General features: G+C 51.4%; 1 protein-coding gene across 1 annotated transcript; it reads right to left on the reverse strand.

Annotated features, from left to right (window-relative positions):
- Positions 1–7,106: 7,106 nt before the first annotated feature.
- On the reverse strand, positions 7,107–9,600 carry LOC118694716 (somatomedin-B and thrombospondin type-1 domain-containing protein-like). The gene is given in 5 exon segments (XM_036395900.1): positions 7,107–7,242; positions 8,333–8,393; positions 8,396–8,410; positions 8,881–9,075; positions 9,291–9,600. Coding segments are annotated over 5 exon segments (699 nt in total). The 3' UTR covers positions 7,107–7,124.
- Between the last annotated feature and the right edge of the window lie 5,888 nt (positions 9,601–15,488).

The raw sequence follows: 15,488 nt of genomic DNA on the forward strand, positions 1-15,488 counted from the left end.
CCAGGAAGAAATATAATTTAATGGAAAAAAACAAGAGTGAGAAAGAATGAGCGAAAATACATTAATCCTCCCAGATCTCGTGTTATTCAGGAATTCTTATTTTTATTTCATTCTGTAGCCCTTCTTTTAGGGAATAAAACCAGCAATCTCTCACTCTTTCTTGCCCAGTCCCTCTCCCTCCAAGACTGATGCCAAGGTGCTTGTGCTAGGAGGGGCTGGGGATATTTCCAGGGGTATTCCCTGGGGAATATCTGGGATATTCCCAGACTTCCAAATCTCAGGCTGCTGTTTTAACTATTAAACATTCTTCCAGGAGGGGAAGCTAAAAACCCTCTGTTGGAATACTGAGCCCACACACTGGGCATGTTAAGCCCATCTTGCCTATTGTATATCTCCCTCACTCACTCTCCCTTCAGAGAAGAATCTCCCAGAAGCTTTATCAAAGTTTTTTTCATATCATTTTCTGCCTGCAACAAGAATTTTCTCCACCATGGGTGACAAAGCCTGGTATCTCTCCTTCCCTGGCTGTTACTGAAGGTATAAGATCCATATCCCCAACACAAACCATGCTGGGACTTCTAATTGGGTTTTCCTCCCACTGTAACTCCCTCTGCCATCTGTTCCTCTTTTTCTCTCAGATGACACATCCCTCAGTCACTGAGCAGTGCCATGCCAGCCACCCAGCCCTGGAGGCTCTGCCAGAGCAGCACCTTCCCTCTCCTGTGCCCCAGGCTCAGCTCAGGGTGGGAGGGGGACAGGAGGGGATCATGGGCTGTGGGTCTCTGCATTCCAGCCCCCATGCCTGGCTGGGGTTTGCCTCCAGATTTGCCAGAGGCCTTCTTTGAAAAGGAGGCAGAAACCCCAGTGCCTCTGAAGTCCAGAGCAAGGCTGGTTTTAAGCAGCAGCAGAGCTATTTAACCTCTGACACAACCAATTTTTCTGCTTAGTTGAAATTGCCCATCCCCAGCGCTAACGAAGGGCTCTGGAGCCTCTCTGCTGAGATAATTGGTAGCTCCAGGCTTCAATAGGATCCAGGAACTGTTTTCCACTGCTTCATCTGAGGAGACAATAATCTGTTGGAAACATGGCAACTTCTTCTGGCCTCTTTCCAGACCTCCAGTCATGTTAGAGTTGAGCTACAGCAAATGAAAATACATTAGAATTTTAAAATGGTACGTAAGTGGTTCTTGCTCATTGGGAAACTTGAAGCTAATGTTGCCTGCAGCTCATACTAGTGTTTTCAGAAATAATTCATTAGCTGCAAAAATCTTCTCTTATTTCTTGAGAAATGAAACAAAAAATTAGCTGTTTTACTTTCCTTGTGGATTGCTTCCTTTCCATCCCCTTCAGCACTCTCCAGGCTGCAGAGCTGAGACAGGAGGTCCTGGAGACCGTGGAGACACAGGTGAACCCTCAGCCACCATGAGCTGCTCCCTTCCACCAGTCCTCATTCTTTACTCGTGGTTTTCTGGGCAGGTTTCTCGGCCCGCCTGGCAGAGGAGCAGCAGGACGAGTCAGAGGGGGCTCTGCCTGCCGTGGGTCCCACAGGGACTGGTGGGATCAGGCTCTCCCTGCAGAGACACACGGGCAGCACTGAGCCAGGGGGACCGGGGAGAGCCACGGCTTCCACCCCAGCAATGCTCACAGCTCCATTTGCATGGGGGAAGGAAGACCCAGGAAGATTTTCTTTCTCTGCACTTCAGTCCTTTTCATTTTGGTCCCAGACGAAAAGCAATACATGCAACTCAATGGGAGAGCAAGAGAACAGAGTTTTGCAGATTTTCCTCAAAGGAAATACATGAAGTGTTGAAGTCAAGCTTCACGTGCCGAATATTTAGGTCAATCTCGTGATGTCTGAGAAATACAAAACTAAATTTATTGTAATCTCTGTAAGGCTCTGGAGAATTGGAGGCCTTTCTGAAATTTGTGAAGAGCACCAAAAGCTCAGAACTAACTGCACCTACCCTGGCTGCCCACAGCAGCCCTGGATGAACGCCCCCAGGGCATTTACACCAAGGGGCCCGGCTGCCCAGGCGCTCCTGTGCCTGGGAGAGGGAAGGGTCCCACTGGCTGCCCGGCTGTCCCCTTCACACACATCTCAGTTTTGCTGGCACATTTAAGGAATGCTCTTTTTCCCGGCATGAGGAATTGAAACTTCCACATCTGAGCAAAACCTGAAGAACGTGTGAGTGGTTTCCTTGTTGTCTGGGAGGGCATTGGCTGAGGTGCTCGAGCGCAGCCGTCAGAGCTCTCGGTGCCATCTGCAGACAGCCCCACTGGGGGCTGCTCCTGCAGAGCCCCTGGCACACACAGAGCCCTCAGGGGCTCCTGCCTGGGCTGCCTGTGCCCCCTCCCCACACAGCACCTCTGTCTGGTGGCATCTGGAAGGGAACTCATTTTTTCTCCTTAGTGGTTTGACACAGCAATTAGATTGGGTTCAATTGCTGGGACTTTACCACCTGTGCTAATAGCCAAAATTGCTTTCAAAGATAGACTGCAATGTTTGGAACTTGGAGAGAGATTGCTATCCCTTTTAATTACATTTTCTGTCTCTAATGAGACAATTATAAGCATTTCAATAGCTCCCAGCCATCAGCTTTCCACTGTATGAGAGCACAGGAGAAAAAAGGCATCCTCAGCACCCCTTTTCTTCCCTCTCTCACCCACTAAGTTCTTTGAACAATTCACAAGTGTCATGTATACTCACCTCCATCCTGGCAGAGATCCTCGCAGCACTTGGGCTGCCCAAAGCCGCTCCTGGAGCCACTGTACTGTCCCAGCTGTTGCACCTGAGGACCAAACTCCCAATTCAGTGACCTTCACAGGGCAGCACAGCCCCACCCGCTCCTCTTTCTCAGCTCAGGTCACCTGTGCTGAAATCAAAGCTGCTGTCCCTAGCGTGGAGAGGACATTGTCCCAGAAGCAGGAGCAGCACAGGAGGTGCCAGCACCAGTCTGTCACTCCAGTGATCCCCTCACAAAGGTCGGTGACTTCAGTGCTGGGAAATTTCCTGGAAAATGAACTGGGAGCTCAGGTTCCTGCTATGTGGTACCTAAGCACTGAAGGGCTGGTTCCTTCCAGCTAGAAATCCTTTCTGCCCTTGAAACCAGAGCCCTTTAATCTAAGCAGCATCAAATGTTATTGTAAGATTGCATAGCTCTGCAGATAAATACTGCATTTAACATTCCCATGTAATGAAGTAAAACACTCTGGTCAAGAATGGAAGTTTATTTAAGGCAATATAAAAATATTGCCATTAATCCAGGATGCTTGTACCCTACAGACCAGGATGCTGGAGAGCAGCCACTGTAATCAGGACTGATTCAAAGGCCTCCCCGTGTGCAGCTGTCATGGGGCCACGGGGCATTTACACAAACAGCAATGACACACAGATAGATGTGCATGTACTGGGTATCCACAGCCCTGGGGGCTGCAGCCAGCAGAGCACAGAGCAGAAAGAGCAGGAGGAAGGGTGAGAACTTGGCCAGGATTAAGGCTGGGAGTAGGAGCAAGCAGAGTCAGAAGCTCTCGGGATGCTCGCCCAGCCCTGTGCCCCTCCTGCCCCACACAGCACAGGGGAGATGCACATTCCAGTGGCTGCAAACATCACCCACACTTGACTTTTCTGCACTGAGATTCCTTCAGGATTGGCTTATCTGGTTTGTGATGCCAAGAGACCAGGGAACAAAGAGCTTGGACTTCTGGAAACAAGGAATTTCCAGCCAAATGGGAAATAGCAATTGATTTTCAAACCAAAATAATTTCCTTTACATTTCTTTTTTTGGTTTTTTTCCTTACAACTTCTAGAAGATCAGTCTGAAAAGCTTTGCTAAGGTTCAGAGCTGTCAGCTGCAGCCCTGACACAAGCACAAACCGTGTTAAACAGTTTCCACCGTAAGCCCCAGCAGTGGGGCCCAGGTGTGCAAGCTGCTGCCAACACCCTGTCCTTGGGGAGGCTCCTCCAGGCACCAGCAGGATCCAGGGTTTGCCTTCACCTAGTTAAACATGAATCACTGTTGTCTGATTAGAGATGATCTTCCCAGTACTTTTCTGACTAAATCATGCTGTTTTGACACACTAGTTCAAGAGCTGTCACTTTAATTATAAGAATGAGTGGTGATGCAGAAAACCAGCAGTAGCAGCAACAACAACAAAAAAAAATGTACAAATCCCCAGCTGCTAAAACCAGAGCTTTAATGAGATCGGGGAGAGGCTGGAGGAGCTGCTCGCTGCACGCAGATGCAGGACAGGATGAGCGTCCAGAGCATCTTCCTGAGGGGCCCTGCACCCGAGGAATGCTGAGGTTTGACAGCTGAGAAGGTGAAACAGAGAAGAGCTGCAGTTTGTAAGAGGCCAGGAGCCGAACAGGGCAGCAGAGTCCCAGCCTTGCCACCTGCTGCAGCTGGCACTGCTTGTGAGACATCAAAGTGCTGAGCCTGATACCAAATTATTGACATTTTCAGATAAGGCCAGGTAGCAATAATGAACATTTGCTACTCAAACCTTTTGGGGGACGAGTGTTCTTTAAAAAAAAAACAAAACCAAAAAAACCCCAAACAAACAAACACAAACAAACAAACAAACAAAAAACCAACCAAAAAAAAAAAAAAAAACAGAAAAAGAAAAAAAAGGAAAAAAAAGAAGAGAGAGTCATTGATCTTAATACTTAAAGACTCAAAATATTCAAAATTAAGAGTAAAGGACAAAAAATATTTGGAAAGCTAGAGATAACAGAATAGTCTCAGTTATGGAGAAGTATTGCTAACAGAATATGCTCAACTCACAGAAGGAACAGTTTGTCATTAGAACAACACAGCTCTTTAAGAAAATGAAATTTTTTGTTGTTCTTTTTCTTTACCTTTGGCTCCATTTCTGGGCATATTTTATCTTTTGTTTCTAAATGTGCCAGGGCTCTTTCCTGATGGAAGGAAGCAGATCCTCATTCTTCAGGTGAATGCAATCCCGCATACCAGGACACTCAGGGAGCTGATGGGCCTATGAAGATACCATGTAAAAAATGGTAAACACCACCTGTTTCAAATGCAGAAGAAAACTGCTTAGTCCCAGGCTGGACATTACAGGGTTAGGGTGAGGAAAAGCACAATTCCCCCATGGCCTCTCTCTTTCTCCATCCTATGTCAGTGAAAGATTTCTCTGCAAAAGAAAATCACATGGGTTCTTCAGCAGGCTGTAAAAGGATCTGGATTTTTTGCTTGACTTTCCATCATTAAAAATTGAGATCCTCAGCTGGAGAGCAGGAGGAGGTGCAGGAACATCAGCTGAGTTCAATTCTGCTTTTGCCTGAGTCCGACGGCGGTGCCGTGCGATTTTCGCTGTTTGTGCGGGGCCGGGCGGGTGCAGGGGGAGCAGCCCGGGCACCAGGGCAGTGCTGCACCCTGGCAGCCCCGGGGCTCTGGGGATGGCCCCAGCTCCTGCTGCTGCCCCGCGGGGGAGGCTCTCAGCGTCGTCATGGAGCGGCTCAGCCTCCCGAGCAGCCTCTCCCCGGCGGGGCTGCCCTGCTTGCTCACAGCGCACAGACTTTTCCCAGCAGCGCTTTGCTTTGGGTTCCCAAGTTTCACTTTTTCCAAAACCCAGGTAGTAGAAATTATGGAGATCATAATGATGAATGGTGATAAGACTCCTAAAGGGAAACAGGCAGGGACCCAGTATGTGTCAACACCATCGGCTGATTTTCATTTGCAGGGAAAGAGATCTGATAACTTCATTGCCTTCTACTCAAAAGGCTCGCTCCTGCTCTCTCTCACACACCTCCCCCAGGAATTTACCAACAGGATCTGTTTGTACAGCCACACAAGGTGTGGAGGTGAAGCCAGCACACTGCATAGCCCTTTTTAGGATGTGCTGATGCAGAGATTTGCAATGTTTTGTGTCATCAACTGACAGTCTGTGCAGAAACACGGCTGCTGGGAGGGTCCCTTGGGGCCTAAATCTTTCATACTCCTGCATCTTCAGGCCACGGTGAAAGGAGGAAAGGCCTGGCAGTCCTACCAAAGGCTTCAGGTGCTCCCTAGAGCTCTCCTGGCTCCCCACACACCTCAGCATCTGCAGCACAAATCCACAGTGCCCCTTGGTGTCTCCCTGCAAGATCTTCAGCATGGTCATTAGAGGGGTTTGTGGTCCAGTTCCAGACTAGAGTTGGAGCTGAGCATTAAAACTCTCCTGGAGCCAGCCCCAGCCACTCACCCGGGTGTGACAAACAGAATGACCTCAATCTCACACTGCAGAGAGCTCCTGTCTGGAACAAATTAGGTTAAGAAGCTAAAGAGATGGCACTACACAGATTAATCAAACAGACAGACATTGGGGGAATATCCCCAGTCTTCTTTATTTTCATTTATAGAAAAGTATTAATATTAGTAAGCAGAATATAAGGAAAATATTTCAAGTATTTCCCAGTCAAAAGCACAAGGCTATAGTCAGCCCTCCTGGCACAGCTGAGCTGACTTCCTATTTAGAGCCCCAGGAGACTGCATTGCATTTTGGGCCAACTCAGAGATGTTCCTTGAAGCTGAATCAAGGGCCAGTTTGTCCCTATTCTCACAGACTTGACAAGCACATTACTAAGTTCTGTCATTACCTCAGCAGCACAAAATCAACCCTCTCTAAGACTGAGGGCCAAATGAAATTATGAGACCAGGGAGGATGAAAATAGAAGGAACAGAATCACAAGCACGAGCAGGAAGTATCCACAAAGTTCTGTTGCCACAAAAAGAAGGCACTTGGATTAATTTATTTTGCATTGTTGATTCTTCATTAAGACTTTAAAAAAATAATAATTAAATCTGGCTTCTTATGGCCTTTTTTGTTTGATTTGATATTTGGTAAATTCTCATTCATTTCAAGAAAGGAGGAATTGCAAGAAGTCATCAAGGTCAGAGAAGATTCTCTCAGGGAAAAAAGAGATTGGCAATTCCCAGCCTGATTTCCTTGGAAGCTGAGGAGCACACACAGAGACAGAGAGGATTCCAGGTGGCCCTGGCCCTGTCCAGCCAGCACCTCTGGAAAGGCAGGGAGAGCAAAGGCTCTGACACGGAGCAGTCCCTGCTCTGGCTGGGGCTCTGCTGCTGCCGCGTACTGGGGCTTGCTGGGACTGCCAGGAGACGTCAGATGAACAAGAAACTGCAAACAGAAGGGCAGGAACAAGTGTCCAGTCGGCGAATTCTCCTCCAGGTTCCCTTGCATCGATGGTTCCCCACCGCCTGCCAGTGCAGCAGCTGATTCCTGAAACACAGTCATTACAGGTGAGAGAAAATGAGGGGCGCCTCCCCTGCAGGGCAGTCACCGCCAGGTACAATAGCGCTTAAATCACCCAGCAAATCCCATTTAGTCTGATAACATCCCCTTTTACTCCATGGGCCCGATTCTGCCTCTCTACACGGTAAAGCAGGAGCAGCCACAGAGAGGCTCACAGGTTGTAATAATGTGAAGTAAAACCTAACGGTGACAGGAACAGACATTTTTCTGTAGCACTGTGCCCCTTGCCAGATTTTATCATTTAAGGATTTGGATTTAAGGATTTTATAGTTTAAGGTTTAAGGAAGTTTCTCACATCAATATCTCCCATCCCTGACCCCTGGAGAAGCACAGCTACCACAACTGGATCAACTCTTGCCCTGTGCAGAGAGCTGCCCACAGAGAGCCCAAAGACCCCTGCTTTCTCCAGAGCTGCATGCAGTGCCCTGTGACCCTGAAACAAGAGGCTCAAGGGAGAAGAATCAGAAATTCCCCAGCAAACCAAGGGTAAAGCTCTCAGCGGGGGCTGCCGGCGCCGTCCCCGCGGCAGCGCAGGGCTGGGGGCTCGCACTCCACGCAGACCCGCAGCACAACAGCCACTCAAACTCAGCTCAAACTGCGGGCACAGGGCTGCCCGGGCAGCACGCGCCTGCCGCACCACAGACCTCTGATTAACAACCAAACCAAACCAAACAATACCCCCTCCAAGGTCATTAAGGCAGAACGTGTCACGTACCTGCATTTTGACAAGGTTAAACAGGGAATAAAACTACTCTGCTGAGGCTTTCAGCTAACATATAAAAAGTACCAGGTATGACTGGCATCTGTTTTTGCCAATAGGGACACAGACTGGTCAAGCATTTGACTAATCTAATTCCAAGTCTGGTATCCACTTGCTGAGCCACATTTCCTCTATTGCCTCCCCTCAGTTACTTAGAATGGATTTTGTAGAGCAGGTTGTGATGGGAGCTAATATTTGGTGTGTGAAGGTTTTCCTCGTGATGCTCTCCCACCTGCAACCAGCGAGGCTCTGCGGGTGGAGCACAGCGGAGTCCCTGAGCCAGAACCTCCAACTTACCCTGCCCTTTCACTGCCATCAGCTGCAGCTCTTTTCTTCCTCGCTTTTCCAAACCCCCCATAGTTATCAATGCTGGGACTGTGTATACCAAAGAGAAAGGGTACACAGTGTCAGTGGCAATGCTGCTCTAAGGCTCGTGATGTCTGTAAAACAGAAAATATGGGCTTTTAATCTCATAGGGTTTTAGCTTTAGAAATAAAAATATATATATGAAAAAAAAAGTGTGCAACACTCACTCACAGAAGTTTTAAACAGACATAAATCTGCCAATCTCACCAAAATTTCCAGAGATTTGCACTTGTATAAGTGAGAGCACAGCAGACACAAAAGTGGATCCCAGCAAATGGAAGGCACCACTTCCACCACTGTCCTAGGAAGGATGTGCTTAAGCTCCTGTGTGAAGAGCTCGGTTCTCAATTAGCCCAGGCAGGCCCACAGCAAACACACCACTGTCTAAAAGCAATCCTTCAAACAGAGGAAAAAACAGCTCTGCTGACCCAAACCAGAGTCCTCCCCAGGTCTATCCAGGCACTTTTCAGTGGACTTACTGAGGGACTGCTGGCACTCTGTGCCCTGCTGAGTCCAGTACTGCACACAGCCAGCCCTCTCCTCCAGAGCAGGACATGCTTCTCCCCCGTTCCTGGGCTCCTGGATGATGTACCTTGTCCAGACTTGACAGGCTGTCCTGCAAGGCTCTGCACAGCCACTCCAGGCACTCCACTGAGATACGACACAGGGGATCGCTGGAGGAAGAACGGGGATGTGGAAGGTTACAGGAGTGATGCCAGTGAAATGCCTGCTGCAGAAATAACACTTTTTGACATAGCTCAGCACATCCTTCCTTATTTCAGAGCTCTCCCATGGTTGTCTTGGGCAGTTCTCAGCAGTTCTTCTCCAGGCTCCCCCTCCTTGCCCACAGGTGCCGCTGAGCCCAGCGGTGCCGGCCGCAGCCGCTCACCTGGGCAGGTCCGTGCGTAGTCGTGGCAGCAGTCGAGGGTGCGGGCGCACGCCTGGTCGCAGTAGCAGCGCCCGGAGGAGCCGTCGGGCCGCCGGCCGGCGCTCAGGCAGCCACGGTCACGGCCGGGGCAGCAGAGCCCGCGGGCGGCGCAGCCCGAGGGGCGGCGGGGCAGCGCCGGCGGCAGCAGCGGCAGCGCCGGGAGCACCGGGAGCCAGCGGGCACGGCCGGCCACGGCCCCCGGCGGGCGGGAGCGGGAGCGGGCGGGGCCGGGCGGGCGGCAGGTGCTGCTCCCATCGCTCCGTGCCCTCATCTCCTGCCCCTCCGTGCCCTCATCTCCTGCCCCTCTGCCCCCTCATCTCCTGCCCCTCCGCGCCCTCATCTCCTGCCTGTTCCATGCCGCTCCCATCGCTCCGTGCCCTCATCTCCTGCCCCTCCGTGCCCTCATCTCCTGCCCCTCTGTGCCCTCATCTCCTGCCCCTCTGTGCCTTCATCTCCTGCCCCTCCGTGCCCTCATCTCCTGCCCCTCTGCGCCTTCATCTCCTGCCCCTCCGCGCCCTCATCTCCTGCCTGTTCCATGCCGCTCCCATCGCTCCGTGCCCTCATCTCCTGCCCCTCCGTGCCCTCAGCTCCTGCCCCTATGCGCCCTCATCTCCTGCCCCTCTGCATCCTCATCTCCTGCCTGTTCCGTGCCACTCCCATCGTTCCGTGCCCTCATCTCCTGCCCCTCCGTGCCCTCATCTCCTGCCTGTTCCATGCCGCTCCCATCGCTCCGTGCCCTCATCTCCTGCCCCTCCGTGCCCTCATCTCCTGCCCCTCTGTGCCCTCATCTCCTGCCCCTATGCGCCCTCATCTCCTGCCTGTTCCGTGCCACTCCCATCGTTCCGTGCCCTCATCTCCTGCCCCTCCGTGCCCTCATCTCCTGCCTGTTCCATGCCGCTCCCATCGCTCCGTGCCCTCATCTCCTGCCCCTCCGTGCCCTCATCTCCTGCCCCTCTGTGCCCTCATCTCCTGCCCCTATGCGCCCTCATCTCCTGCCTGTTCCGTGCCGCTCCCATCGCTCCGTGCCCTCATCTCCTGCCCCTCCGTGCCCTCATCTCCTGCCCCTCTGTGCCCTCATCTCCTGCCCCTCTGTGCCCTCATCTCCTGCCCCTCCGTGCCCTCATCTCCTGCCCCTCCGTGCCCTCATCTCCTGCCCCTCTGTGCCCTCATCTCCTGCCTGTTCCGTGCCGCTCCCATCGCTCCGTGCCCTCATCTCCTGCCCCTCTGCGCCCTCATCTCCTGCCCCTCTGCATCCTCATCTCCTGCCCCTCTGTGCCCTCATCTCCTGCCCCTCCATGCCCTCATCTCCTGCCCCTCTGTGCCCTCATCTCCTGCCCCTCTGCGCCCTCATCTCCTGCCTGTTCCGTGCCACTCCCATCGCTCCGTGCCCTCATCTCCTGCCCCTCTGCGCCCTCATCTCCTGCCCCTCCGTGCCCTCATCTCCTGCCCCTCTGTGCCCTCAGCTCCTGCCCCTCTGCATCCTCATCTCCTGCCCCTCCGTGCCCTCAGCTCCTGCCCCTCTGTGCCCTCATCTCCTGCCCCTCCGTGCTGCCCCACGCTGGCTGCGCACCCCGCAGTCCCTTTCTGTGGACTCCTCAAACCAAAAACTTTTCATCCCTGACTGCTGTCATTTACCCACCAGATTATTGACGTATTATGATCAAAAACAGATGAGAGAGGAGACCAATTTTTTTTGCTGGATTTGACTCCAGCATACCTCAGGAGCCATGAAAAACAGAAAGTACTTCACTGCCAGTACAGCAGCTCCTAAGGACAATGATCCAGCTGGCTATGCTACCTCTCTAAAGAATTACCCTGAATTTTCTTCTTGATTTGAAATGCAAGAAGCTTAGAGAGATTACAGCCACTCCTGTGAATTATTTAGCTATTCAGTACAAAGCAAAGGGCTTTACTGTAACTTTTTAATCCAAGAGGCTTGCTCTAAAATATTGATCACAACAGATGTTATACCTTGCTGAACATTGAATTGGGATTTATAAAACCCACCCACTGACTTTTTTTTTTTTTTTGCAAGTGATTATGCTATTGTACTAAGACTGGGTATGGACAGTGTTCCAACTTCAGGGAAACTGCAGCAAAGATGTTTCTAGAAAAACAGAAAATAACATAAGAGGCCAGGTTAACACATTCAGCATGTATAATTTTGGAGGCATGGGCACAGAGGAAACCTGGCAGTGCATCAGCTTGGGCATAACATGGTAAAATGTTCCAAAAAGATAAGAAATAGAACGTTAGCTTCTTTGTATATCACTAGATGTCTGCAGCAAAGAACAGGCATCTCATTTTCTTGGCAGTGGTCAGATATTGTCAGCTTGGAAATCACACGTGTGGCGAATCCTTCAGTGAGCAAGAGGCATAAAGGCTAAAGACTGGGAGAGGAAAGAGAAGAGCACTAGAAATCAGTAGCTATGGTGTCCAGAAAGCTGGAATTTAAAGATACCGTGTTAATTCCTGCCTCTGGCAATGAGTCACTCACTGTGTGACCTCGGGTAAGTCATTTAACCAAGGCATGTCTCCTTCTTGATCTAGAGCAGGAAGGACATTCCCAAGGAGATTGCATTACCCAGCTGATTCCTTCACACAATGCAGAGGTGGGCGCGGCTCTTGTGCAATTCCCTGAGGGGCACCAACAGAGCACAGCTCCCACTCCAGCACCCAGTGACAGAGCACACTCATGGGGCACTCACAGAGCACAGCTCCCACTCCAGCACCCAGTGACAGAGCACAGCTCCAGGGCCAGCACCCAGTGACAGAGCACAGCTCCAGGGCCAGCACCCAGTGACAGAGCACAGCTCCAGGGCCAGCACCCAGTGACAGAGCACAGCTCCCACTCCAGCACCCAGTGACAGAGCACACTCATGGGGCACTCACAGAGCACAGCTCCCAGGACCAGCATTCATGCTGCCCTGCTCCACATCCCCCTGCCAACAGCTGAGCTACAAGGAATGCCTTCACCTTATTCTGAGATACACAGACTGAATGAAAGTTAGCTTTAGAAAGCTATGGGTCTACATAAATACTGCAATTTTGACTGGCCTGTGTGGCTAGGAAAATTGGATCCCATCCAGGCATCTCAGAAGGAGATGCCCAGCAAGCTCCTGAGAGCAAACTTTGTTTCTTGTCTTACATTCCCAGAGTGAAAGCAGCTCTCCCTTGCTCTGGTTTGACATAGCCCTGGGGATTTTTTAGGGTTTGGGGTTTTTTCCCCTGACAGGCTCTAAAGATGCCAAGGAAACACGGCCCAAGACACGCTGGACCACCAACAGATTTCTTGCAAGACAAATTGCCAAGTCTGGGTGGGTCTGCTGGCCCTGTGGGGAGCCAAGCAAGTGTGCTTTTACAGAAAGGAAATGTGGCTAGTCTGTCATACAGGGAGAGGCTCAGGAGCAGAACAGCTTGCAGGGATGTCCTTGGGAACACCAGGGGTGTTCACTGTAGTATAAAAAGGGGCATTCTTCGTTGATGGAAAGAATAGTTGGTCACCATAGAAGTTTTAAGAGCAATACAAGCAGAGGATGGTAACCATTAGGGAAAACAGGTAACTGCACCTTCTCCTCCAGGTTCTTCGGAACTGTCTTTGCCCTGGGATCTCAAGTTTACACAGGCAGACAACCAAGTGCAGCTCTCTGGGAATTCTGGTAGGCTCACCATTTATTCTGCTGCCTGCAGGACTTGGCCCATGAGTCCCAACACACGTTCTACAGTGAGGGGATCACCAGAAATTCTTGACAAGTCAGATAACTTGTGCTATGGATAGTAAAGGAAGGCCTTTGCCTGAATGACCAGAGCTGCCTACAGAGCTCACAGCTATTGTTCAGTAGCTGGACATCATAGAGAAACAAGCTAAGAGCTTTCTTTGGTTGCTTTTCCCAAAACTGGATGACACCATTCCCATCAGAATGACAAAAGAAGTCACATCTAGACCACATCAGCAGAAATCCACAGGACTGACCTGAGTAACATCTCCACCACTGCAAGGGACCTGCCAAGAAGTGCGGAAGAGTCTAATAGTCTAAAAGCTATAGCTGCAGAACATCTGTTTAAAACAGTGGATGCTGTATGAGACAGAAATGCTCTGCTTCAAAACAAAGTCTTCTTACTGCCTGGAGCAGACTAAGGGTCCCAAAATCTGGATGTTCCCTGGGTGCTCACAAACTCATATTGTGCTTCACTGGCTGTCCATGGTAATGTCAAGCCTGTCAACACAGCTGATGTGTCATATAATCTTATCACTGAACAGAGAGGAAGTAACACAGCCATTAGAAGCAACAATTAGTAATGGGCTGTGCTTTGCTATAAACTAATGCAGCAGCTAACACACGGGTCTAAAAAGAATTTAATAATCACCATGCAGTCAAAATATGCCTGGGTCTTTGGGAATACAAATGTTAAAACTCTCCCTTATGTATGAAAATTTCTATTAAAAGCAACATCAGACAGAGAAATAATCTGTGCTATTTTTCTCTAAATGCTCATGGCACCAAGAAACAGATCTGTTTGAGAAAAGTAAACATTTGCTTAAACATACCAGCCCAGTGAGTGACTCCAGGCTTCAGTTTAGAAAGTTACACAAGTCCCAACAGCAAGGTCTGTTTCTGTACAGCTGATGGAGCGGAGAGCTGGGCCTGGCCCCAGCCCTGCAGAGCCCCCAGAGCAGGCCCAGTGTGGCTCTGCTGCAGGGAGCCCTCCTGGCACAGGAGCAGCTGCAGGCCAGCCTGGATCCAGAGACACCTGAGCTCCATCCCCGCATTCAAACCATCCAGCGCACAAACTCCGGAGCTGGCCAGGGCCAGTGAAAGTCAGGCTGCTTTAAACTCAGAGCTAAACCTCCTCATCCCCACCTCTTACCAAAGCACTCTCTGGATGTTCCCAGCGCCCCCCTCTGCATTGTGTGAAGGAATGTTAAGAGATTTTCTAAGGGGGTTGTCTGTCCCTCATGGCTGCTACAGAACAAGCAGTGTCTGTACCAGCTCCCCACACCCAAGAGGTTCTGTCACAGCTGCTCTGGGGACACCGCGGTGGGTCTGGGGGGCTCTGGGGACCCCGCAGTGGGTCTGGGGGGCTCTGGGGACACCGCGGCAGATTTGGGGTGCTCTGGGGACCCCGCGGCAGATTTGGGGGGCTCTGGGGACGCCGTGATGGGTCTGGGGGGCTCTGGGGACCCCGCGGCAGATTTGGGGGGCTCTGGGGACCCCGCGGCAGATTTGGGGGGCTCTGGGGACACCGTGATGGGTCTGGGGGGCTCTGGGGACACCGCGGCAGATTTGGGGGGCTCTGGGGACACCGCAGTGGGTCTGGGGGACGCTGGGGACCCCGCGGCAGATTTGGGGGGCTCCGGGTGCCCGCGGGCCGGGCCGGCGCCCTGAGGGTCAGCAGCGGCAGCACAGCGCCCCCTGCGGGCCGGGCACGGCGCCCCCGCGGCCGCAGCACCGCTGCAGGTGCCCAAACCCTGCCCCGGGTACCCAAACCCTGCCCCGGGTGCCCAAAGCCCGGCCCCCGGGTGCCCAAACGCTGGCCCCCGGGTGCCCAAACCCCGGGTACCCAAACCCCGGCCCCCGGTGCCCAAACCCCGGCCCCCGGGTGCCCAAACCATCCCTGCAGCATTCAGGGGTTGCCTAGGATTAGTAATTTACCAACCACGGTGGGTTAGTAACCTACCAAGTTTCAAATTTCATCCTGATGCATACCTGCAAGAGCAGCAGAGCTTGAAACCTGACCTGAGCAACTGCTCTTGCAGAGGCAATAGAACATGCCAAGAACATGTTTCAGCTGCACGTCCCTCCAGCTCCCACTGGACAAGCACTCTCTCCTCCTACAGAATGTCTGCTGGTAGGTCTGCTCATTACATTAATGAAAGTAATTGTATTAGCAGCAGTTCTGGTCCCTCACCAGTAAGCAGTTTTAAGAGATCAGGCTGCTTGCATTAATTGAGTAAGAAAAATCTCTTACTCAATTTAATTGAAGACTGCTTTGAATGTTGAATAGTAGCCGATTCTCCATCATTGCTGTTTCTCACTAAGCACACATGCCAAAGCCCACTCTCAGCTCAAGACACCTCAAGCCCCATCCCAGAACCACTGAAACTGAGTAATTACGCAGATGAGCAGGCTGCACCTCTCCCCAGACCTGCAGCACAGC

The sequence above is a fragment of the Molothrus ater genome, chromosome 17 (genome assembly GCF_012460135.2).
Source record: "Molothrus ater isolate BHLD 08-10-18 breed brown headed cowbird chromosome 17, BPBGC_Mater_1.1, whole genome shotgun sequence".
NCBI classification, from domain to species: Eukaryota; Metazoa; Chordata; class Aves; order Passeriformes; family Icteridae; genus Molothrus; species Molothrus ater.